Source organism: Natator depressus, chromosome 12, assembly GCF_965152275.1.
Source record: "Natator depressus isolate rNatDep1 chromosome 12, rNatDep2.hap1, whole genome shotgun sequence".
NCBI lineage: Eukaryota > Metazoa > Chordata > Testudines > Cheloniidae > Natator > Natator depressus.
The window spans coordinates 24988024-25013951 of NC_134245.1; the positions used below are offsets into that span (position 1 = coordinate 24988024).

The window sequence follows — 25928 nt, forward strand, 5'->3', positions numbered from 1 at the left end:
GGTCATCCTCTACTGCTCCTACCATATGCCCATGCATGAATCTGATGTTCTTTGAAGCACTTCTTGGCTAACACTGATGTGGTGCCGTGTCTGCCAGCGCACATCTCCTTTTTCTTTAGTCTCCCTTAGGATCCATTCCCGCAAGGTGATGAACATCTTCAACTGCCATGGAGGATGCTGGGGACTGGAGTGATTCAGTCCCTAGGAGGAGACCCCCTCAGCACTTTGAAGGCTCACTGCTTTGCATAGGAACTGTGATGGTTCCATTCGCTTCAGTCTTCTGCCCCTGATAGTGGCCTATGCCTGATGCTATGAAAGAAGGAAAAGCAAACTCACCCCCACAATTCATTTAGCATGCTCCCCAACCCCAGCAAGCTTCTGCCAGAAGCCAGGGATTGGAGATACACTAGCACAGTTAGGAGATTACAAGGGTAACTGTTAAGTTGCCTATCCATATATCTGTAGGCCTCCATCAAAGGCAGCTGCGTTGCAGTTCCAAATTTGGCCCTAACAGTCAAATCTTTTATGGACATTGCTAAATTCTTTGCTTCAGTGATACCTTGGGGCAGTGGATTGTACAGGTGGATTACATGCTGTTACAAAGTAGCATCTTGTGTTCCTTGTACATTTGTTGGCTTTTGATTCTACCATTAGTTCCTTTTATCCTGTGTTATGGATCCGTGGAAGGCACCATATGTACTAATTTTTGTTGTATATCCCTTTATTTTGCGTCCTCAATTTCTTCTCCTTTCTAGCCCAGTAGTTTCAGTCTCATGATTATTCATACCCCTCCCATGCTTCTAAGCAGAGAGTATTTTCTGGTGGTCAGAGCAAAGGACTCCAGGGTTCTATTTCCATATGTTGGCTGACTGTAGGCTGAAGAAGCCATTTATCCATTGTTCTGCAGCATATCCATTTGAAAACGTGTATAATACTTACATGGGGCTGTTCTGAGGGTTAGTTAATGATGATTCTTCACATGAAAGGTGCTAAAGTCCAAGAGTTATTATTATTTTGTCACCCTCTCTCAATCTTTTCTGTTTTTCCCTTTCCAAACTGAAGGTAGAATTTGAGATGGGGATGCACAAGCCCCACCCCTCGCTGTCTCCCAACACTGACTTATGCTCTGGGGAGGGATTCTGGCTGGCATCTGAAACTGTGTTGGCACCACTGCTTGCCCAGGGATTGGGGGCTGCCTTTCCCTCAGCATGCACTAGTGCCCTTAGTCTGGGATGGAGAAAGCCGTCGGAAACGTTTGCTGAAAAGAAGTTAGTAAGCATGTGCCGAAATCACCTCTCTCAATTAACTGAGCTGTTTTAATTACCCAAGGGAACAAATCATATGATGGACAAATGGCTGGTAAAAAGTATTTGTTTAAAAGATGGCGAAGTGACCAGAGTACACATGAGCTTGCAGCCACGCATGTGCTCATTGCATTATTGGAACTTACCAGGTCCCAAACTACGTTTTAAACATATTTTTGTATTTTTAAGAAAATGGCTGCTGGGCCATTTCCTTGTTATGCTGCAGATTTAGCCTGCAGGGAGTTTTCACAGCTGAGTTTAAAACCACTAAAACTGAGAGTTTAAAATGAAAACCTGGCAGGCTTATCTCGCCATGGTAGCACTTGTATGAGCTGCAACAACAAAGTTAAATACATATCATTTCAGGAGTTGTGCAAAGAGTAAAGAATAAGGCTCTGTCTCTCTCCTCTGACATCAGCAGGCCTTGCTTATTGCAACCAGTTATTTTGATTGCTTAATCCAAAAGAAAAGCCTTTTGACATTGAGCTTGTGGGATAATAAACATGAAAGAATGATTCAGAGCAATGGGAAGTTCACAGTCTGTTCAAGACGATTTAAAACTCTACTATAGTATGGCTTCCTTTGTAGGTGTTACGTAGTAAAAGAGTAAGACAGTTTGGATACCTGTTGACTTTACGCTATTGCTGACAATATATAAGCCTAAGTAGGTCACAGGGGAACAATATTCATTTTACAAAGAGAACTGTAAGCATTTCTTCTGTCTCCTCTTTTTTTCTTTTTATAGGACTTTAATCTTTTATATGAAGAAGCAAAGTATTACCAGCTGCAGCCAATGATTAAGGAACTCGAGCGATGGAAACAAGAGAAAGAACAAAGGAAACATTTCCAGCCTTGCGATTGCCTGGTCGTAAGAGTGACTCCAGATCTCGGGGAAAGGATTGCACTGAGTGGGGAGAAAGCTTTAATAGAAGAGATCTTCCCTGAGACTGGGGATGTCATGTGCAACTCTGTAAATGCAGGTTGGAACCAAGACCCAACCCATGTTATTAGGTTTCCTTTGAATGGATACTGCCGGTTGAATTCAGTGCAGGTAATGGCCTTTCAAGCAATGCTGTCTCATGTTGTAACTTTTTTTATTTCATGTTCAGTTATATGCAGATTATTTGCTTCTGCTCAATTACCTATTTTTTTGCCCAGTGAGATCACAGTCTTTCAGGTTTTCCTAAGTCTAAGCAGAAAAATAGATTTAGATTTTGTGTATGTTAGTGCCATGCTGGTCTCATAATAGTGTTATACTGATAAATGCTAATTTTTTCATCAATGTATAGCCCACAGCATTTTTTTCCCTCCAAAGTGCTCCTGGGAAGAAAGAGAGAGTTCCAAAAACTACAAAAAAAAAAATCTCCATGCCATTTTATAGAAAATGCAACAATGTGTAAATGCATAATTTATGTCTCACTCATAATTAAATGATGGTGCCTGCGGGATGGACTTAAAAAAATTGATCTCTGCACTTTTTTTTTTTCCAAAAGGATGTTCTTTAAAAATTGCCGAGAGTATTTTAAACAAAATGTATTTCATTTTCTACTCAGAGTTTTGACATTAGGATTAAAATTAAATATATGAAACAAAGAATGATAACTGGACTGATAGGTGGATGGAAGTGGGAATAAATATGTTGCTGGTCTTTAGGCAGTTGTCTTGGGGGCTACAACTGATCCGTCATAGGGAATGACACATACAACTGTGGGCAAAGCTGCAGAAGTTTGTAATAGTCCTTGTGCCGAGTGGAAAGAACAGTGCTGATCATGCTGTTAACACAGACATTAATTAGTTAAGGCAAAATAAAGTTCTCTTATTTTGGATTTATATCTTTAAAATATTTTGCAAGGAGGATGTGTGTCTTCGGTGATTTTTATTATGAGAAGTGAAGCCTTCAACCTCTGGGTGATCGGTTCCAAAGTTATTAACATCTATAGCTGTTCTGTTAGCTGGACTGTGGGAAAGACTTTGAGGTCTGGGGCCATTTCCTAGTGGACATTCACAAAACAACTGGTACTCTAAGCAATCTGATGAGAAAGGCCAGGGAGGAATGGGCATCCAGACTTTACAGAGCTCTAGTCTAGCCTCCTAGAGGTGGTCCCTTCACATGAGAGGAGTGGCATATAAGCGGGGTAGCGTAAAAGCTTGCACTGCCACCACTGAACCTGGTCTGTGACTAAACAGAGGGTCAGTCTCCCAGGCTACCAATCTAGAACATTTTCTGAGCACTAAATATGCTGAAAACATTCCGGCATATAATAATATATGCAGATTTGCTTTAATAATCTGTATTTTACATCAACAAGTTTCCTCTTTAATTAAAGTTACTATAACAACATTCCTTGATGCATTCTGCATTAAACCTGTCTGAAAAACAAATCTATTGGCAAATTTTGGTTTCACACTAAACACTCCCAAATGTTTCATTCAGCTCAGCTGATGAACTCAATGCCCTTGGCTAGTTTTGCACAGGTGCAAGTCCATTTTCTATTTGAGTGAGGTTTAAACTGGGTTGGGTCACATTCTGACCAAACAAAATGGAGTCCCCAGAGGTGGGTCAAAGGCAGGGCCATTTGCTGGTGATATAGCATTTTAACAAGTTTTCTGCATCATTGAGGAAGGGGGTATCTGCAGTCTAGATAGGTTGTGTGAGTCAGTTTAAAGGTGTAAGTGCAACTCTTTTGGTGCACATGGTGTATGTGCCATGGTTAGGTGCATTAAAGAAACTGAACAATAAAACAATGAAGGGTCATGACAAACCCAAGAGTGCACTGTAAGCACAAACACTCGGGAGAGGTCTGAAGGCATTTGTTTTGGTAGGCTAGTTGTGGAGAGTAGTGGCACATAGAAAAGCAAAAAGTAACTTGATCATACCGCATGTTCTTTAATGGGACGCTTGTTTTCAGTATTAGTTCATTCCAGTACCCCACATTCCTGGTTGACCTATAGCATTTATTATTGCAACTTATACAAATTCTTTCATGAAATGATGTTTCATATCAAGGACTCATATGAAACTGTACATGTAAAACAAATAATGTCAACATGTTAGTGGATTATGGCCAAAAATAATAGCAGCCCTCAATTTAAAATTCCCATTTGTATCTGCATTTAGAATATAAAGTTTTCCTATAATTTAAGTTATTTTTTTAATCTTCTGACAACAGGACTTAGTGAAATATATGAATATACTTCAGAGAAAATGCTGTGAAGATTGTGTATGTGAACATTTCAGTACTTTATAATTAAGACCATATTTGTTAATATCACTCTGCAAAATTTAAATGAAATGCATTAAGGTATCATATTTCTGTTTGGAGACCTTCCCAACAAAATAATAGCTCATGTCTCTGTGTGTTTAGAGTGCCTGGCAGAGAGACGATATTAAATCCTAACGTAATTGCACTATTTCATATTGATTATGGGAAATCACAGCTGAGATTCATTTACTTTTTGGCATATTGTCTTTGGAGACTTAAAGGAAAGTAGCTCAGATTTTATTCTATAGATACGTTCATATATTTGCCATCTTACTTTTTAAAGCAGTATAACATATACTTAGGGCCAAGTTTGCAAAATATGGTTTCCACTTATCCACGTGCAAGAGCACTCTCAGCCTCCTGTGTGCACTAGGAACTGCACACACAGCGGTGCGCAGCGTGCACGCACAGATATTGTAGACATGCCGTGGAGGTAGCATTCTGTAGATTTTGCTCATAGCATTCAGTATAACCTAATGCAAGATGCAGTTAAAATAGTACAATATTTAAACATCGCAGCATTGTTACAGGATTTGACCCATTTTGCTTCTTGCTCAGAAAATTGATGATACCTGCATTTTTAACACAAGGCTACAGCCTGCAGTCTAGTCCTCCAAGCACACAGGTAGCACAAATGTTATGACTTTGTTCTATCTGCAGTGTTTTAAAGCTGTAATGTCTGTCTGGTTTGTGTGTTTTTATATAGCTGGCTCAGTAAAGAAGAGCCTTATGCTAACATGCAGCTTGCCATACCTATGGACTAAGCCAACAGCATCTCACCACTAGTTTTGTATTATAAGCAAATTGATTTTTTTAAAAATTTTGTAGTAAAGATATTGACATCCATGCCAACACTGAGCTTTGACCTATTGAGCGCACCTCTCTCATTCCAGTTAAATGGAGACCCTCTATGTCACGCAGCACCTGCTGTAAGGGTGGACTGATTCTTGTCTCCACCTTGCCTAGGCTAAGTCTATTAAAAAATAAATCCCAGCCTATGGCTTCCCCTACAACTCCTTGATACCTTGATCAGCGCTCCTGATCAAGTTACTGGCATCTCACTTCTGTCTTAGAAGGGGCAATGCTGACAAAATAGTACAATGCCCGGCATCCCCTTCTTGCCCCTAGTCTGCTTGTATCCCAGCTCCCACCTCTCTTCATTTTTGAACAAAGAGGGAGGACTTTCATTTTTTTTTATTATACTTTTACCCCAAATTCTCCCGCTTTCCTTTGACTTCTTGTCTGTTGTTTTCTTTTCAATTGCTGGGGTAGCTTTTCCTCCCTTCAGTTGTAATGGTTTCTTACATACATAAACTCTGTAAAAATCAGGGCAAAAGTCAGTGAGATTTGGCAGATGTAACTTTATTAGAACACAAATCACTTTGTTCCAGGGCCAGGCAGAGCTCCCACGGCAAACTGATTCAGAGCAGACTCCATGACTCAGGCAATGCTGTGCTAGAATGAGTGTTTCCTTTTCTTTGCCAGTCTTCAGAAGCTAGGCTAGTGAGCACAAGGCTTTAGTTGCCTTCCAAAAACTCAACTATTTGAACTGCTGGTGGCTAATACTAGAGGCCTCAAAGGAAGGCCTACAGATGAACCAGCAGGGATATACTTCACTGAGTTCACATCATTGGCCAGTCAGATTCGGTGTTCTGCCTCTGGAGAAAGCAAGCAAAAGAAGCAACATCCTCAAGAATGCCCCTCGTCATTAGCATGGTTATGTGCGTGGCGGCCAGGGCAGAAGTCTGGCATGAGATTCCTTTTTATTCCCCCCTTTAGCGATCACTTCATGCCTTAAAGCATGAGATTTGATAGCACTTGTAGTATGCGAGCAAAAAAAAAAATCCATCTAATATTGTCATTCATTACAAGGTTTAAAAAGAAATGGTTTCTCTTCTGTAGTGTAGATCCTATACAAACACAGTATGGGTTTTCTCCTCACCCAATATTATGTACTAACGTTATCCTTATTGCGTTGTTGGACAAAGTATCTAGTCAACTGAACAATTTTTAAAATAAGGCAACAACATGGCCCGACAGTCCTCCTGATAAATTATTCAATAGATCATGCCAGGACTTAGCTTTAACTAGCTAAATAATCAGTTTTTACTGCTGTGGACCCAAATGTCCTGGTTCTCTGACAAGGTGATTTATATGATACCTATATTATGAGAGAGATGTACTCTAAGAATAGTACAATCTGCGCACCCTTGGTGACATTTATAGGTAGCAAAATAGGTAGGAACAGTGTTTCTTGTCTGTAAAGTAAGTATTGTGTCAGTTCATTTTAAACAAACTAAAAACACTATCCTTTCAAAGTTCTAGCATTTCCTCTGTGGGTCATTTCTATGGCATGTTGGCTGCATAGTACTTGGCCTAAAGAATATTCATAGTGTAGCACTGCAAAGGTTTGGCTGGAAGAGTATTTGGATGCAGATTTCAAATATGGGTGTGCGGATTTCTTTTGCACTGTTATTCAGGAAATCTTATTGTGCACAGTGGGCTAAGTTATTCTTCCATTTACGCCCATGTTTCCCCACTGAACTCAATGGGGTATAGCAGAGGACAGAATCTTGTTCTGCTCCGACAATGGCAGTACATAGGCATTGCCTGGCCTATTTGGGAGACGCATGAGGAAACTGCCTTAAGTCCATTCTTCCCATACTGATATGTCATTGCTGATGCCTAAACAACTGCTGCTAAAGCACACTCTAGGCCCGTATGAAAAAGAGCGTTCACTGGATGTTCCTATCTCAAGTAGTATTAATCAATCTCCAGCCCTCCGAGCTGTACTTCAGCAGGAAAAGAACAGCGAAGGCGCCCTATGGCACTGGAGTGTGAACAATAAAAGTAACCGACAGGAGTGTGGCAGATGATTCTGTGCAATGTTACTGCCCTTGAAACCATGAATGGGATGGGGAGGCCAGAGTCAGGTGGACAGTTGAGCCCCCACCCAGAGCAAGTGAGTGAGGTTCTCTTTGATTGGTTTCAAACCCATGGCTGTTGAAGAAAAGCACATGAAACTAGCGTCCAAGCATACCTGCTGCTGAAAAACCTGTGTGCTCACCTAATATGTTGGGGAAATAGTTCATCAGCAGTTCATCCATGTGAAAACATAACCCCTGTCATCCAGCCAAGGGTGATCTGCAGTGTAAGTGCCCGTCATGCAAATTAAAGCTGCCTCTGGGCTGCTTTAACTCATGCATCCAAATTAACCCGTTTTCTTTAAAAAAAAAAAAATTCGTGGAGAATACGATTAACCTGTTTGTTTGGGTCAATTTGTTTTCTTATCCACCTGTCTCTGGCCTCCCCATCCCATTCATGGTTTCTGAAAGCAGCGCTAAATTCTAGGAAGAGGAGAAGGAGTCTGTGTGATTGATGTTAGAGAGCCTTGGGAGGTGTCACTCAAAAGATACCATGATTCTTATTTGAGCTCAGGAAGGGCTCAAAATCTTTGCAGCCCTTTTTCCTTGACACTTTCCATATTAATAATGAATTATGGGCACTTGTTATTATGGCTTAAACCTAGTGCTATTTTCCTGTAAGAGAGAGCATCAATATTACTGCAGTCCAGTATTTTACTATATAATGTACTGAACTGCTCTGTTGAGTGCTTATTTGTTTGATTAATTTTTGTTTTCGACCAAGGTTTGCTTTAAGCGAGACTTTAATCACAGTGTAGTCATTTAAGAATAAGTTATAAAATTATAGCTGTATAATATTCATTCTATGAGATCTGGAATGACCAAATGCATCATTCAGATACACTGCTCCAGGATGCTTTTATCACATTCCCTAATACCTAAAATTGACTAAAATTAATCTGCACTCTTTTTCACATTGCAGGTGCTAGAAAGATTGTTTCAGAAGGGATTTAACGTGGCAGCTTCGTGTGGTGGAGGGGTAGATTCCTCCCAGTTCAGTGAATATGTGCTGTGCCGTGAGGACAGAAGACCACAACCCACCCCAACAATCAGAATAAAGCAAGAACCCCTGGACTAGAACCAACCCTTCCTCCTTTGTAACCATAGAAGTGTTTAATAGTCCCTTATGTGAAACACTAAGGATTTGCAAAACAGTATTAGCAAACAAATTGTGATTTTATGTTGCCAATTAGTGATATTCGAAAACTACCTGTCACATAGCCAGCCATGAAACACATTTGAAAAACCCACCTGTTTGTTTTTCATGATGAACAACTGAGCATGCTCAGCGTACAAGGCTTTGTGGGAATGTACTTTCAACCGAACAGCTGTGATGTTGAAAAAGGCAAAGCTTCACAAAGTACTGACCCTTGATTGGGCTTCTGCAGAAAGACCAATTAAAGCAATTTGAATATGTCAGCTGGAAAACAACAGTTCTTTTGACAGCACCCCTTCCCGCCTCAGTGATATTCTAAGGCAATGAAACAGGGTCCACCAAAAGAAAGATGGTACCTTAAACACTGCACTGAGTATCTTCCCTGTCTGAATGCCACACTTCTCTCATATCAGATGTGCTTTACACCTCCATACGTTATGTTACATTTCTGTGATTGTAACTCATTTGTGCTAGCAAATGGCTTATTTTTATAAAACTTTACAACTGAAATAACTCTGTGTACAGAATATAAAATCAGAGAAGGACCAATTCATAGTCATCTGGTGCTCAGTACTTTAAGCACAATTGAGGACTAGTTGTTGGTAAAATGTGCAAAAGTAGGGATTTTTTAGTAAGGCCATCTGACATCAAAAGGGCATAGCACAGGCCCCAAAAGTGGAGTTATAGTTCTTTTGAGATGCCAATTTTGTTTTCTTCTTTCTCTCAGAGTTTCAATGTTTTGCATCATCAGTGGAGTGGTGGTTCTGCCAAGCATTTGCCAAAGCATCTGCCATTACCCTTTGTTATTCGTTTACTGAACATACTTAAAACCCACGTACAGGAGTAGGAGTTAACCATTTTGGACACCCCTTATTCTCCGTGGCCCTGGAATTTTTACAAACGATAATAAAGCCCCATACTTCTCTCTGTCTGACAGGAGCAGGCCAGGTTTTGTTTAGATATTTTTCCTTCTATTAATTTTGAACTACTATTAAAATACTGATTTTATAGCTGCCCTGTATCTGTGTATTTTTCGCTTTAAAGAAGCCATTTGTCTGTAAGCGGTTACTGTTCCTTTAACAAATACAGTATCAATTCTTCTGACTTATGCAGTTTCCTTAACACAGGAGATAGCATTGTGTTTGCAGGTGTAAGTATATAAATAGCATTCTGCTAAATCCTGTTTACTGCTGTTTAGCATGATTAGGTCCTCAATAACTAATTCATGTGTTAATCGCAATTTAGGTTCTCCCACAATAATTTATAGAATACTGTTGTAGATGCTGAATTTTAATTAAAACTGTTTTTAGATGCGTAGCTATATAGAACAAGGGACAGAGTATTAAATAGTCAGCAATACTTGACAATTCTGTTTCTCTAATGCCATCTGATTATTCGGGCAGAAATTAGGACTTGGAGTTTAACACTACATTTTTCAAAAGTGCCGAGTGATTTTGGGTGCCCATGCTGGAGACTGAACATGGCTCTGATTTTTGGAAAATGCCCTCTGAAAAATCAGGCCTCTTCAAATTGCCCCAGATTGGGCACCCAAAATCACAAGTCACTCGTGAAAATCTTAGCCTACTGGCCTGCTGCCTTAGCAGAACAGTTGACGGTCATTTGGCCAAATCTGTCTAAAGATTTTTAAAGTTATTTTATTTCATGGTTTTATGCTTGCTTGACACACTACACAAAATTGCTAGGTACTGCCATATTTGAAAAGATGGCACTACGTTACCTTTCTATGTAAGATATCTGTAGAATTGTATATTATACATTTAATATTGTAAAAAAATTTAACGTATAATTGTCATGTATTTGTGTATACACATTTCTGATACAGACCTTCATGCCATAAACATTTCTGTAAAGTAAAAGATCAAAACTGCAGCAAGTAGAATGAACACTCACTTTATCTCCCACACTCTTCAAGAGAGGTCAGAAGCTTGGGCTGTATTTCCTCTGACCTTTGACTGAGTTCAGCTTATTGTAGCCATCTCTTCAAAAACAATGTTTGTTTATTGGTTCTATAGATTTTAGTTCAACTTCTGTTCAAATTCTCCTTAAAGCATCAGTTTAGCTCCTAGCTTTTACCATGTATATTCTGATTTTGTGTTCATTTCCTGAGCAGGGTGATTCAGAGATCAGTGGAGGCTGAACCCTTATATGTCCGTGCATACTGTTCCATTCATTAACTTTCAGCTGGGAGAGGAAAGCTCTTCTGTAGTTAGGGTACATTCAGGCTTCAGGAGTATGGGCCAATCCTGCAGTCCTTACTCAGACTAAACTGCTGAAATCAACAGGAATTTTGGCCTTTGTCCAGGGTGGTATCAGTAGGAACTGATATTAAGCACCTCTTACAAGGGGGTGAGGATTGTCAGCTCCAGTTGAAGTAAAATGGAAGTTGAAGTGCCCTGTGCTCCTCTCAGGATCAAGCCCATGGACAGAATGCTTTAGATGTATGTAGAGAGCCATTAAGTATTTGTGGTTTTGTTTGTCTGTTTTTTTCAGTTTGGTGTTCACCATATTTTTATAGCTCAATAAAGCAGCTACAGTACCGACAGCAGTTTGGTAAGGTGGCATCATAAAAGATTCCAGGCTGCTCCAACTGAGTTAAATGTGAACTTGAGATGGAAAGTTTGAGCCATGACATCACAGCATTAACTGCAAAAGGGCACTGGAGCAAGCAAGGCATATGGAAACAATCACTTCGTTTAGAGAAATAAGCCTTTTTTTTTTAAAAGGAAAAGTTAAGCGAGGACATGTTCTTCTAGTTAGCGACTGCAGGTCACGGATTTAATGTTTATTACAGTTTCATTTGTATCTCTTTTACTTTTTTATATCCCTGTATTCTAAAGTAGCAATATCAGCAAAAACTGATGTGTATTTTTACTTCTGTCCTAAACCAGAGTAACACAGCTTAAGAACATTGCTCAGTGTCATGTAAAACATTTTTTAAAATATCATCACGTCTAGTAAAACTGTGGTTTGCAGACAGCGAATGCTTTTCGTTTGAACGCCGAAAAGTAAACATACCTTGTTTTTTAATCTAATTTCACTGAACGTAATTGGTTGGAATCTTTGCTGAGCACTGAAACTGTGGTTTTGAAAACTTCAGTCTTCTCTCGCACTTTTACATGTACTGTTCTGTGCCACTGTGCTCCCAAGTCTGCCAGAAAAGTGAAAGGAAAATGTTACGTTGTGCTTATTGGACAAATCTTTAAGAAAGCAAATGTTGTGTGCATTCATTGACTGTATTTAATAGCATCAAGGTTTGTTGACAGTTTTATTAGATGTTTGACAAAGAATAAGAATCAGCACAACAGAACATTAAATACTCAGTTTAAGTATTTCTTTGTGGGTATTGTTAATATTTTAATGCAAAATGTTTTTGAACAGTGCTTAAAAACTACAAGACAATGTGAAACTGAAATTAATGTTTGATAAATTAATACTGTATGTCACTCAAATGTGTTACTTTAGTAAATTGTTTTATTTCTTTATAAAATAAGTACAAATCAGGAAGTATGTTTTCACACAAATTGGGGTATTTACGAGTATGTACAGAAATAATCAAAATAACATAATTCTAATAAACATAAGGTCTTTATAAACAATATGTACACATTATCAGTACATTTAAAACATAATTTTACACTTCCTGGCCTTAAATACGTTATGAATAATCTTTTGGCTAAATAGCAGCAGTATAAATTTTGTTCTGCTTTTAACAAACATTTAAAATATAATTAAAATTTTTGTTTTTAAAACTATTGGACAGATAGTTCTGTTTGTGCTTTCAGTATTGTTTCCCATCCAAAAAAAAAAATACTGCCTCAAAAATGTGGCAAGTACAAACATAGTAAAAATTGAAAATGTAAATAAGGAAATGACTCCCTTCCATAGTTACTGAAATACTGTTATGTCTGAACTATAACTGGTGTCCACTTGCTTACTGAATACTTATCCAAAGCCTATTAAGAAGACTCCCATTGGCTTTGGTAACTTACGCTCTAGTTCAGCAAAGCATTTAAGCACGTGTGTGTATACTTACACCTATTCACATGCTGAAAGTTACATACATTTTCTGGATTGGGGTCTCAAGGTCTGATCATGCAAGGCAAGGTCAACTCCCAGTGACTTCTGTGATGATACTGAGGACCTTGCAGGATTGGACCCTGAGGACTTAATACTGCTCCCACTGACTCCAATGAGAGCAGGACTGGCCCCTCTATAACACAACTATTTTGGACAGTGACTTTAAAAATCAGTGTAGAATATTCTAAAATCTTTACTCTCTCATTTTTAAAACCACAATTAGACCGTACTCTTCACAATAAATAAAAAGATGTTTTTAAAATAAAAAACCAACTCAGATTCATGTTACTAAGCAGCTGCTACAAATGTGCAAAAGGTTGAGCAGATTTAGAAAACAACTGGAAGCTATTCAAGGTAACTCAGCTGGGACCTGAATGCACAGATTTCATACACTTAGGTATTGGCTCAGGAAATGAGTAGTAAAAGCAAAAATCATGACTATATAAAATTTGTGGGAGTGTAGGATGGCTACTCTTTCAGCTGTGCAAAAAATTGCAATGATAACTAATCTAAAATGATAATAGGCATCATAGTGGTTAGTCAATGAAAACAGTACTAGTACACGTTAAGGGAACACAGAAAAGCTAGCACTGTAATTGAAGATACTGCTAATAAAACAAATACCATCCTTCGGGCCCAATCCTACAAACCCTTCTGGCAAGTTGCCTAGTGTCATCAATGGGATGACTTGTGTAAGCATTTGCAATCAGGCTCTGAATTTGTATAAACTTCCTCTCATCCACTCTGGGTAGCCTCATCTAAAAATGGCCAAATGCCATAAAACTTTAAGCATGGATCATATCCATAGATTTAACCTCTTTAAAAACCTTTTGCACATTTTCATTTCTTTCTTTCATTTTATGTACGGGGGATTTATTGCATGTGTCTGACAACTTTGCAAAAACAAACTACTGGAACTCTGACATCTGAAAAAAACAGAAGGCACGTTCAAATTACAGATTTTCAATGCAGGTTGGGCTCCTCTATGAGGAAACTAGTACAATTCTTGGCTTTATTTAAGCAAAGCTCTGTAGAGCAGGAGAGAATGGCTAGTTTCTCTTTCCTGTTCCATGTAAAAGATGAAGTCCCTGAGGTTTACTCGAGTTATTTTCTGTCGTGCATACTGTCTGGATGAAGGAGTCCCAAAACCAGCCTGGCCTCCACTGGTCATGCCCAAAGCCTGTAAGAGAAATAAAGACCATTAATGTTCTACAGCAAAACAAAGATTCTTTTCACTTTCAGGCTATATGGATTTAACGGATTTTTTTTTTAGCGTCCTAAATTGGTAACTATGAGCCTAACCCTTACACATGTGAGAAACTTTACGATTGTGAGTAGTCCCACTGAGTTAATGTGAGTAAAGCTACCCACATGCATTCATGTTTATGAGATTGGGCCCTCCCTGTTTATGCAAAACACAAATTCATCTCTAGTTAACTCCATTTAAGTCAATCAAGTTACACAAGAGAAATATTTGGCTCATTAAATGTCAAAAGTCTTTTTCGAAGCTAGCTTAGTAGCAGTACTTCGGTCATTGTAGAAGGCTGGTGTGTAAGTCTGAATCATGTTCCCGGTTCTTTGTACCCAGGACTGGAAGAATGTGCTGGGTGTATATCAACATGTGGCTAGTTTGATTACTCTAATAGCTGAATGGCTGGGCAGTTGAGTCTGAACCAGACTCTGATACTCTCCTCTGGTCTGCACCAACACAGGCCCAAGGTGATAAGAGACTGAAGCAATTTTGCTAGTGGGCACAATCAATCCTCAGCTGGTAGATGGACAAAATTAAACAGGAGAAAAACCTGGCATGAGAGGAAGCCTCCGGCAGTATGAGTAGTGCAGACAAGCATTGGTAAAAACATTTTTGAAGCCAAGTTAAATAGTTTCTGTACCTAACTAGTCCAGGACTAGCTGGCCCTCGGTGCAGAGATGAGTTTCACTCACTATACCTGCCTCAATTACTTATCTTAAAACCAGAGCACTAAATTATCAAGATCTAAGAACTCAGTCCACAATTTATAGCCCCTTTAGAATGTTATTGGTTCTAGAATGGAAAGCCTGCTACACCGGAACATCGAGGATTTTTCCATTTAGGAGACCACTGTTGGTTTGTAAAACTTTTCATTGCTTCCAGTTGATTTTTAACGAAGAAAAATATTAAACAACTTCGAAAATAAGGCTTTGAAATATCTAAAATATTTTGAAAATTTTCTAGAATGTTTTTGAAGAGTTCTAGATGGTTTTGAAATCCAAAACTTACCCGGATTCATCCATTCTTCAAAATACTCCCAGGGTGGTTTTTTTTTAAGAAGATAAAAAGTTTAATATTCAAGGATCTTTATTGTAGCACATTATAAAACATTTACTTATATGCAACTTTAGTCTGAAGAATAAGAGGAAAAATACAGTACATTCTGAATGAGTGGCTGATTTCTTCACTGCCTTTCTCTTCACTCACCTTGAGAGAGAGACTCTCACTTTCATGACTATACTGCTCATGAGTTATTTCTCCTCTGTCCAGTTCTTAAACTACTGTGAATGGGGCAAATCCTGTTCCCCAGCTACATGAATACAAAATATTCTGAATGTAGTGGAACAAATGTGGACATGCTGTACAGGATGGGGGATGGGCAGTGGAGATGCCCACAACCACAGTTAATTATAGAGCATTACATCTTGGGAGCTCCCTGTGTGGAGTTGTATTTTGAGAATGGGACAATGAAGTCAAAGATTCACCAGCTAAACCTTACCACAAAGAGGGCAATGTTTGTGGCAACTGAAAGGGTTGTTCATCTACACTGAAGCTCAAGGGTCTCTCCAATGGACAGCCCATTTACTCTAGCTGTTTCAAGTCACATTTCGCATTCTTAGCAGGGACTAGCATCACGTGAGCATCTATTTTTACAGTATCACGTATGTGACAGCAATATCCACGTGATAAATTGCAGAACCATATGAAGAAGTGCATGCATTATGCACCTTCTGACGGCCTCTAACCTGCACTCTGATGACTCATCTGTTTCTGCCAGGGCCATTGTCATTATTCCAAAACTCCAAAAAGCCAACTTTTTTTCCAATTAACCTGATTCAGACATGTTTTCCTCCTTTCCCCCTCCTACAAATTATGCTGGCTTGAAGTCCAGCACAGTTAATGCTGGACAAGTGACAGACTTATTTGTGAGAAAATGAAACTATTCCAAACTCATGCTGATAATAACTTTATACTATCATAGCATGTCAGTTTAGACACGTATTGCAACTATAAAGTATTAATACAATGAAACGATCTAATTTTCTCAAAAATTTTCTTCATAGAAAGCTTTCTTTCGAAAAAAAAAGCAGACAAATTCTGTTATTTTTTTAATAGTCTGAAAACCACTGTAGCAAATAAGTACTGTGTGTTCCCTGGTCAAAGTGGCTGGAATGAAGATAAAATAAATTACACTTGTTACATTTATTTTCTGAAATATTTAATTTTTTGTTGGAAAGATCATAATTTTTTTTATAGCTGGCAGAGTAACCTGAAAGCAAGGTTTGTGTTTTCAAAACAGCGCCAATATTGTAAGACATTCAGCTATCCAATGCCATTTTGTGATTTGGTTTTACAATGTGGATTTTTATGAACAATTTTAGACAACAAAAAGTGCACTTAAATCAACAGCACATTAATTTATAACTGTCAATGCAACCCCTAATTTAGAATGACACCAATTTCTGTTTGGTGTTGTACTGTACTTAAAATCATTCTGTAATGCTCCATATGGCAAAAACATACACTATTAATTGCCACAGATTTTTAAAATTATTTGCAAGAATGCAAACACAGGTAAAACTAATTGCCAAGCATAGCAGGATTTAAGTAATGCATATCTGACCACAAACACACCACATTTTTATCAGTGTGATAGATTTTTCATTAACAAGCTCTGTGTTGCCTGTATCCATAGCAACTAATAAAGGAGTCACAAAGATAAAAGCTCTAATAAAAACATAAATGGCTGGAAACTGTTTACATCCCTTATTTCATAGCCTACCACATCCAAACTATCACAGAATCATACCCATTTCAGTGTATATATCATAACTATTTGTGTAAAGCAATGAACTACTGTTTTTAATGCAAGAGGGACCTTTAGAAGACAGGGTTTAGATCAGGAAAATATTTACATTTCAGTTTGTACTGCCCCTTCATTTAGAAAGGACATACAGAAATTGGCTATGGGCAACTTCATTTCTCTATCCCCTATTCCATTTTCTGTTGTCCAGCCTTGCTGCTCCGTCCCACACTATGGTGGTGGTGGTGGGGTGCTTATATTCACTTTTCAGGTTGCAAATCTCAGAGAATAAGAAGACAGTACAGAGCAGTTGGCTTCTCCTCTGTGAGGCTCCACCCATTTTGTTTGTGCTTTGCCCATGCACAGGCTGCAACGTAACACTCAAAAGTGAATCAAGTACCTTCACTTTGCAGTGGTCCACAGAGCAGAATGGCAAAGAGAGGCTCAGGAAATCAAATACAGAAGCAAGCATTCAAAACATGGTACCGCCATGTTCTCTGCAGAGACTGGCCCACGGAAGTCAATAGGAATCTCTCTCTAGACTTCCATAGCCTTTTGCTCAGACCCCAGCAGGGCAGATGGCTGTGTATATATCTAGGTTTTTTAATGATACTGTTGGATTGCCAAACTGTCTGAGAAAGTGAGATTTGAACCTATGATCTAAAAGAAATGGCAGAAAAGGTTAACTCTGTACTTTGGCCTGTTTAAGGGCACATTTGAGGCATTTTGAACTCATTTCCCATTTAATGCAGCATTTGGGACATATTTCTCAGCTTGTCTTCTGCATTTATGATTGTCTCCTATAAGAAAACAGACATTTCAGGAAAAGTAGAACAAAAATGATGGAAACAAAATACTGTTCAAAGCTACACTAGACCACCAGATAAGCACCAAAAATGTTCCAATATGGATGTGACAGAATGTACAAAAACAGACAATTTTTCATTGACATTAATCCAAAACAACACCCACTATCACTGAGACAGAGAGTCAAAATGCCCCTACGAATTAAATTACAGTAACGTCACCAGCTGGACATTAAAAATAGGCTTAACTGCTCACAAAAAGTATGCTACTACCTTTAGCAAGCAGAATTGCCTAATTTACACATGTAACAAAGGATGTATTTTAAGTCATATAACAGGGGTTGCAATATTAACCAATTAAAAATTAACATTTCCCCAAATCTGAAAAAAAAATCAAGTTTTAAAAAAAGGTAAAGAACTGTGGAGATACACTGTGAGATTCTAGCTGGGAAATACAAAGACAAGGGCAAGTGCAGAAGACTGCATTTAATATTTTATCCATCCCTCCTTTACCAGAAAACAACTCAGTCTTGACATCTCTCCTTTGAACACAATCTTGAACTGAGGCTATTGCTTCTCTGTGACCCAGAGAAACTAAGGCAATAACGATAAAACAGATCTACTAGTTTTCTTCCCAGGCTACATGGCCTGTCCTTGTGGCAGACTAACACTTCAAGCCAAAGTCCAGAAGTGGGAATCAAGAAGTAACTCTTCAAAGTAAAGCCCAGACACAGATGTCTGTGGCTCGTGGGGTTCCTAGTTGTCATGTCTGGGTAGGAGAGGGGCAAGGAGGGTTGAGAGTCAGACTTCTGTATTTTGACACAGGAATGTAGCTTCAGAAGCAGCAGGGCCTGGAGATTGGAGGGGAGATGTAGGTATGTTTGATAGAGGGGGAAGTAAATGGGGTGAAGATATAGGGAGTCTTGTCTCTCCAATTTCCATTAACTCAAGTGAGAGAGGGGGAACTGAGGCATATCTTATCTGGCTTTAAGAGTCAGAGGCCTTTGTGGTCAGAGGGTAATCTCTGGAATAAAATTTAGATAGTAAGGTGAAAGAGTACACTGGAAGAGGTGCATTGGAACAGATTGGAGCTACGCGGCAGAGGCACAATGCAAATAAACAAGCATGTTTGCGAGTTGGGGGAAGTCACTGGAGAAATTGGTTAGAGTTATATCAGCCCCTGTAACTGATGGTGGATGGCAATCATTTGTAAATAAAGTTTGCAATTTAGGGGTCTTGTTAAACCCTGCAACCAGATACAGTTATGGTGAAGAGCGTACTTCTCCATCTCCCCCATGTAAGATGAATGCAGCCATTTGCTTTGGATGTAGACCTTTTCACACTTCCTTATATCTTTGTCAACCCAAGATTTGATGACTCCACTTGAGACTACACTTTGGGACATTTGGGAAGGTGATCTTTGCCCAGAGCGTAGCATAGTAATCAAAGTCTGAATTTGGAGGTCATAAAGGAACAGGTAAGTCTTCATGTAAAACAAATGTTGCTGCAGGAGCACTGTCACAAGGCAGGACTTCTCCCCAGCTTACTAAGGACTCGCTGCCATGCGCACCGTCTCTACGTAGTTTTATTGTCCAACGTAGCACAGTTGCTCAATTCACCCTGGGTTACAGGGGTTTTTCCCCTTTTTGTTCTCAGGTTCATTCTGCGGCCCCTCCCAGGGACTCTCGTTGTCCTGTGCTCCTGCCTTCCCCTCAAGGGACTCTGGCAGTCCTAACTCTCCAGGAATCACTACTTCCAGGGAGCAGGCAGTGAAAGCCTCATGCCCACCCCTTTCCTGACCAGCCCTCAGTCTGAATCACCGAGGCTCCCCTGCCTCCCCATCTGGGTCTCTATGTAAACCCAGGTGCCCTCTTTTAAAGCTCAACTGGGGTCAGCTGAGGTGCACTGGTGCTACTAAAGGGACAGTGTCATCCTGTGACAAGCACCGTCAACACAAAAGAGAGGGAGCTGCTGGCAAAAGCTTTTCCCTGAGGGCCCCTTGACTCTGGAACATGGTCCCAACACCTTGCTCTGCCAGAGCCTGGGTGTGTTAGGCTCTCATTTCTTTGGGGCATTTGAGGAGGGGCTTGCTAACTGTAGTGTAGCAGAGTGGGAATGAACTAGGATTATGTGGTTCTCCATGGATTTTAGCAGTTCAATGCATTTATTGATTATTGTTTTGTTTCAGTATTAGAAGTCCCAAAGCCTGGGGAAGGTGATTGTAGTTGTATGCTTGAAAAAATCTAAGTCAATAAAGATGTAGCAAAGTAAAGCGGACATATACATAGCGAGCTAGAGAATGCAGGGAAGAATAGAGAAGTACAGAACTGTGGCTTAGAGGCTACCGCAGGGAACTGGGAGTCAGGAGACCTAGATTCAAATGCTCAATCTGCCACTGGTTACTGGATTACCTTGGGAAAGTAAAAAACAAACCCCCCTCCTTTTTGCCTCGGTTTCCCCATCTGTACAACTAGAAAACCACCTTTGTAGAGTGCTTTTAGATCTGTGACTAAAAGGGGCTTTACAAATGCAAAGTAATTATTATTTATAATTAGCTGTCCCACATAATTTAGGGCTCAATCAGCTCTCAATGAAGTTAATAGGAGTGGTTTCATTGATTTCAATGGGAGATGACTCAAGCTCTTAATCAGAGTAACTACAATGTGTAGTGATATGTGAAAAATGACCTTTTAACAGCACCTCACAGATTAACAGTACTGCATGAAACAATACAATTGTGGCCAAACTCAATCCTACAAAAAGTCTTAATATGCATGATGTAGGGTCTTTACAAAAGGTTTGTTTTCTAATACTATTCCTCACCAAAAGCCACCATTTAGCCTTTCGAATCAGCAGCATTTATAAAAATGGATTAAAGTCCATTATTTCTTTAGGAAGCCAGTGATTTTCATGTGCAAACATTTTTGGCTCATACTAGTTCAGTGCAACTGCTCCTAACTATGCGGTTCTGGCACGTGCTTGCTTGTTACACCCTCTTTGATGCAAATCATTTCCCCTGGGCATATAAACACACACCTCACCCTGCAGTCAAACATCAGAAAAACTGATTTGCACGAGTATTTACAAGCACCTTAAATACCAACACAATTGCAACATTTCACAGACAGCGTGCAGTAATTTTTAATGTCACGAAATAACGAGGAAGGTTAAGCATACTGAGCCATGATGTTTAGAAAATTCTCTCATTAAATGTGATTCTTTCAATAGATATGATTCAGACTGAGAAAAGTGGGCGGCTATTACAAGAAGAAAGCTTTCTGATGTTTCCTTGCCTTAATATATGGCTTTGTTTTACATGATATAGTACCATATTACAATGGAAACAGTCAGCTTTATAAAACTACTTCACCTCAAAAACTTCCAGCTGGAAGAGACTGGCATTCACTACCAATTTGTCCACCTCTTGTTTCTTGTAAGAGAGCATTACCCACAAAAACACAACCTGATCTCTGGCAGAAATTGGTTACGCAACACTATTTCTAAAACAGAGAGTAACAAACTTGGGAGGAGATCAGTGCCCTAGTCTGCCTGAATGGAAATGAGTGATGCAGGGTTATGTCTAGCTTTGCCCATTGAAGGGGATTAGCTCAGGGTGCTCAACTGCCTGAGCACCAATATGTCATTCTCACAGAGATATCAGTCCATTTGAAAAGTTTCACTTCCCTAAATCAATTTATCCACACAGTCCCATGCATAATTACTGTTGGCAAGAGAAACTGAAATTCTGGCCGCACAGCGATTTGTCTTTGGGTTGTGCAAAGAAAGCGGCTTTCTGATGGCTGCCATTCATTAATGAGAGAGACAAGGTGGGAGAGACAAGCTTTTGAGCCTACACGGAGGTCTTCAGGTCTGGCTTGTCTCTCCCACCAACAGAAGTTGCTCCAAAAAGATGATGTTTCTTCACCCACCTTGTCTCTCTAATGTCCTACCTGGCTACAACAACACTGCATGCATTCATTAATAACGACAGTCATTTGGCTGGTTACCTGGGACTCTTCACCTCTAGTAGATGGTACTTTATCGCTGAGGAACATGCCTACTGTTAGGACTGTTCTCAAAAAGCACTACTCCCTAACAGTCACCAGGTCTTATGTTCTTATTAATTTGTTAAGGTTAAGGCATTTGTTAAGGTTCCTTCCCCACTTTGAACTTTAGGGTACAGATGTGGGGACCTGCATGAAAGACCCCCTAAGCTTATTTTTACCAGCTTAGGTTAAAAACTTTTCCAAGGTACAAGCTTTGCCTTGTCCTTAAACAGTATGCTGCCACCACCAAGCGTTTTAAACAAAGAACAGGGAAAGAGACCACTTGGAGACATTTTCCCCCCAAATATTTCTCCCAAGCCCCACACCTCCTTTCCTGGGGAAGGCTGATAATAATTTTTACCAATTGGTACAGGTGAACAAAGACCCAAACCCTTGGATTTTAAGGACAATGAAAAAGTAATTAGTTTGTAAAAGAAGAATTTTAATTAAAGAAAAGGTAAGAGAATTACTTTTGTAAAATTAGGATGGTAAATACTGTACAGGGTAATTAGATTTAAAACACAGAGAATCCCTTAAGTTACAAAAAGACACAAAAACAGGAATATGCATTCCCTTCAGCACAGCTTATTTTACAAGCCATTAAACAAATGAAAATTTAACGCATTTTTTAGCTAGATTACTTACTAACTTTACAGGAGTTGTAAGGCTTGCATTTTTTATTTGTTTTTGGCAAAAGCATTACATAGACAGACCAAACCCTTTGTCCGTCCCCCCCTCCAGATTTGAAAGAATTTTGTCCCCTCATTGGCCATTTTGGTCAGGTGCCAGCGAGGTTATTTTAGCTTCTTAACCCTTTACAGGTGAAAGGATTTTGCCTTTGGCCAGGAGGGATTTTATAGCACTGTATACAGAACGGTGGTTACCCTTCCCTTTATATTTATGACCCCCCCCCCCGCAATTACAGATAGGGTGAAACACTGGCTGTGATTTTTTCCTGGAGCTTTAGGAGAAAACAAAGTTAATAAGACACATGGCACCTCTAAATATACTACCAACTGTACAAAGACTAACAATATTTTTTACATTTTAAGGACGATTTGAACCAGTTGATTTTGGGAAACTTTTACGGGAGAGTGCATTAGCCACTTTGTTAGAAGCTTCTGAAATGTGCTGTATGCTGAAATTAAAATTTTGGAGAGCTAAACTCCACCGAATAAGTTTTTTGTTATTTCCCGTGGCGGTATGAAGCCACTGTAGTGCAGCATGGTTGGTTTGCAGGTGGAAGTGCCGCTTCCAAACGTATGGGCGTAGCTTTTCCAGAGCGTAGACAATGGCGTAACATTCTTTTTTTTTTTTTTTACTGATTGACCAGTGGCTTTTTTTTTTAAGACAGCTATTTGCTGAGAAACACAACAAGATGGAACTTTTGATTTGTTTTTGGTTTTTTTTGCATTAAGACTGCTCCCACACCACGCTTGGACCCATTTGTGGTTACTAGTTAAGTCCAAGGTAGAGATGAACTGGGCCCGCCCCAGTTTATCTAATAGTTCATACGTGTGTGGCATTGGATAGTTGTCGGGCGAGTTACAGCATTTAGCTTACGGTAGTCCACGCAAAAACGTATCTCCCCATCTGGTTTGGGAACTAGAACCACTGGAGATGCCCAGGCACTGCCAGAGGGGCGGATTATACCCATTTGTAGCATATTTTGGATTTTTTGTCTTATAGCAGTTTTAGCTTGAGGAGACATCCGGTAAGGTTGGGCTTTAATTGGGTGAGCACTACCTGTGTCAATGGAGTGGTATGCCCGTTCAGTCAGTCCTGGGGTGGCTGAGAACGTCGGCACATAGCTAGTGCACAGCTCCTTGATCTCCTGGTGCTGCATACGCCCAAGGGTTATGGAGAGGTTCACCTTTCTACGCCACCATTACTTTTTTTTTTTGTAGTAGACACCTTTAGGCCACTTAGCGTTATCTCCTCCCTGGGCTGTAAACTGACAAACCTTTAATTTTTTGGAATAAAAGAGCTTTAGAGAATTAATATGGTATACCTTAGGCTTTTGGTTTGAGGTGGGGAATGCTATGAGATAATTAACAGTTTTTAGGTGCTTTTGGACTGTGAATGGCCCTTTTTACAATGCTTTTATTTTATGGGCGTGGAGCGCCTTTAAGACCATGACCTGGTCCCCTACTTTGAAAGACCGTTTTTTGGCATGTTTATTATACCAGGCTTTTTGCTCTTTTTGAGCAATTTTTTAGGTTTTCTTTAGCAAGGGCTAAAGAGGTTGGGAGGGTGGTTTGTAGGTTGGTTACAAAGTTCAGAATGTTAGTTTTTGGAGAAGGTGTAAACCCCTCCCATTGCTGCTTTACCAACTGTAATGGCCCCTTAACCTCGCGGCCATATACAAGTTCAAATGGTGAAAACCCTAAACTAGGATGTGGTACAGCTTTGTAGACAAAGAGCAACTGCTGCAACACTAGGTTCCAATTATTGGAGTGCTTATTTACAAATTTACATATTATGGCCCCCAAAGTTTTATTAAACTTTTCCACCGGGCCATTTGTTTGATGGTGGTAAGGGGTAGCAAATAAGTGATTTACCCCAGGAGCTTCCCAAAGGCTTTTCATAGTTCCTGCCAGGAAATTAGTTCCTGCATCTGTGAGGATGTTGGAGGGCCAACCTATCCTGGCAAAAATGTCTGTTAGTGCCTGGCACACACTTTTAGCCCTGGTGCTGCTTAGAGCTACTGCTTTTGGCCATTGGGTGGCAAAATTTATGAAAGTCAGTATGTACTGCTTTCCTCTGGGTGTCTTTTTTGGAAAAGGACCCATAATATTCACAGCTACTTACTGAAATGGAACCTTAATGATGGGGAGTGGCGGGAGAGGGACTTTGACCTGGTTTTGGGTTTTTTTTGTTTTTTTTTACGTTTTGGCACACCTTACAAGACCGGACATAGATAGAAACATTCTTGCCCATTCCCTTGCGCCCTCTGAAGAACATGTAGTTTGCAGATTGAGGAATGACAAGCAGAACTGAAGGCCAAATGGGAGATACAGGCTGAAGGACTGTCCAAGGGTTAAGGAAGTGGGGACTCTCAAAGGTTCAGATAACCATACAAAACTGCCTGGACCAAATTTTCAAAACAAATCAAGTACAACTGTGCTCCCAAATGCAAAAATCTACATTAAAAGACTTTTATGGTTCCATAGTAAGGCAATCAAAAGTCAGAAAATACTAGAGTAAGATTGCCCACATAAACTATGACCTCTTGTACATTATGGTGCAGTCTTCAACTACATTTCTTAGATAATATAGAATAGACATGTATTATATTCTGTTTACTATAATATGTGCTAGTTTAATAAATATATTTTACCAACAGCTAGATACATATGTATAGCATTTGTAATGTAAAAAATTGTATATTAAACTAATTTCAAATCATCTAGTACATTTTACTGGAGTTATTGGGAAAATACTAGCAGAATGTAGCTACACTTGACTGAGGTCACTAGAATTTACAGTGACCTCCAGAGGGCTATGAGAAAACATATCCTTTTAATCTTTATTTGGCAACTTGTGTTTAAAGATCAGATGTTTTAATTTCACACTCACATAACACCTGGATGATCACTGCTACACTACTTGGAACTAGCTATATTTATAATATTATTGTCCCAGTTAAGCAGTCATTACCAATCATAATCATTTCTCTAAATCACTCTCTTAAGAGTCATCCAAATAAAACAGGCATGCTTCAAAGTAGCAGCATGCACTGCAAAAATAATGTACAATTATATAGCCCCTTTCACCCACAAATACTTGACACATTGTATACAGAGCACCATAGAACTGAAGCAACCTCTAAGGGAGAGGACAGCAGTCAATTGTGTACAGCATCCTGCACAAGAACGAGGGAGGTGAAAGTTTATGCACTGACACAGTGGCAAACCCCTTAGTCTTATTAAATATATCATGGGCTCTAACACATACATACAGCCAACAGAGGTTCAAGATTTATGGGCCGGTCTGAAAAATCCACACAGTAAGCTGCTTGGAACTCTGCAAAACTGCCTTGAATCAGCAGAACAAAGCTCCTCCCACTGTCAGGAATCTTATTTCACAGAAAAGGTCATCTGCATGCAGGAAGGACTCACAGGCCACTAACAACAAGCTGAGAGTAGGCCTGGAGAAACAATGCCTTCCCCTTCCAAGAATTCAGTCCATTGACACAAGCAGTAGTCATGGAAGCACAAGCAATAATCAGAGCCACCAGCTGCGACTCTGATTCACGTCCTTCCTGGATGGTAAA

General features: G+C 39.6%; 2 protein-coding genes across 11 annotated transcripts in view; one reads left to right on the top strand and one right to left on the bottom strand.

The window, feature by feature from the left end:
• Nucleotides 1–13042, top strand: part of KCTD15 (potassium channel tetramerization domain containing 15) — a 54928-nt gene extending 41886 nt beyond the window's left edge. For 6 of the 10 annotated variants that reach the window (XM_074968752.1, XM_074968756.1, XM_074968751.1 and 3 more), the window contains 2 exons: nt 2050–2355; nt 8414–13042. In XM_074968752.1, the coding sequence (XP_074824853.1) occupies nt 2050–2355; nt 8414–8569 (462 nt within the window). In that variant the 3' untranslated portion in view covers nt 8570–13042. The remainder of the gene's footprint in view (nt 1–2049; nt 2356–8413) is intronic. The other 4 variants (XM_074968760.1, XM_074968758.1, XM_074968759.1 and 1 more) reach the window with 2 other exon arrangements.
• Nucleotides 13043–13429: 387 nt separating this feature from the next.
• Nucleotides 13430–25928, bottom strand: part of LOC141996592 (transcription initiation factor TFIID subunit 4-like) — a 187394-nt gene continuing 174895 nt past the window's right edge. The window contains exon 15 of the mRNA XM_074968744.1: nt 13430–13925. Within this exon, the coding sequence (XP_074824845.1) occupies nt 13758–13925 (168 nt within the window). The 3' untranslated portion in view covers nt 13430–13757. The remainder of the gene's footprint in view (nt 13926–25928) is intronic.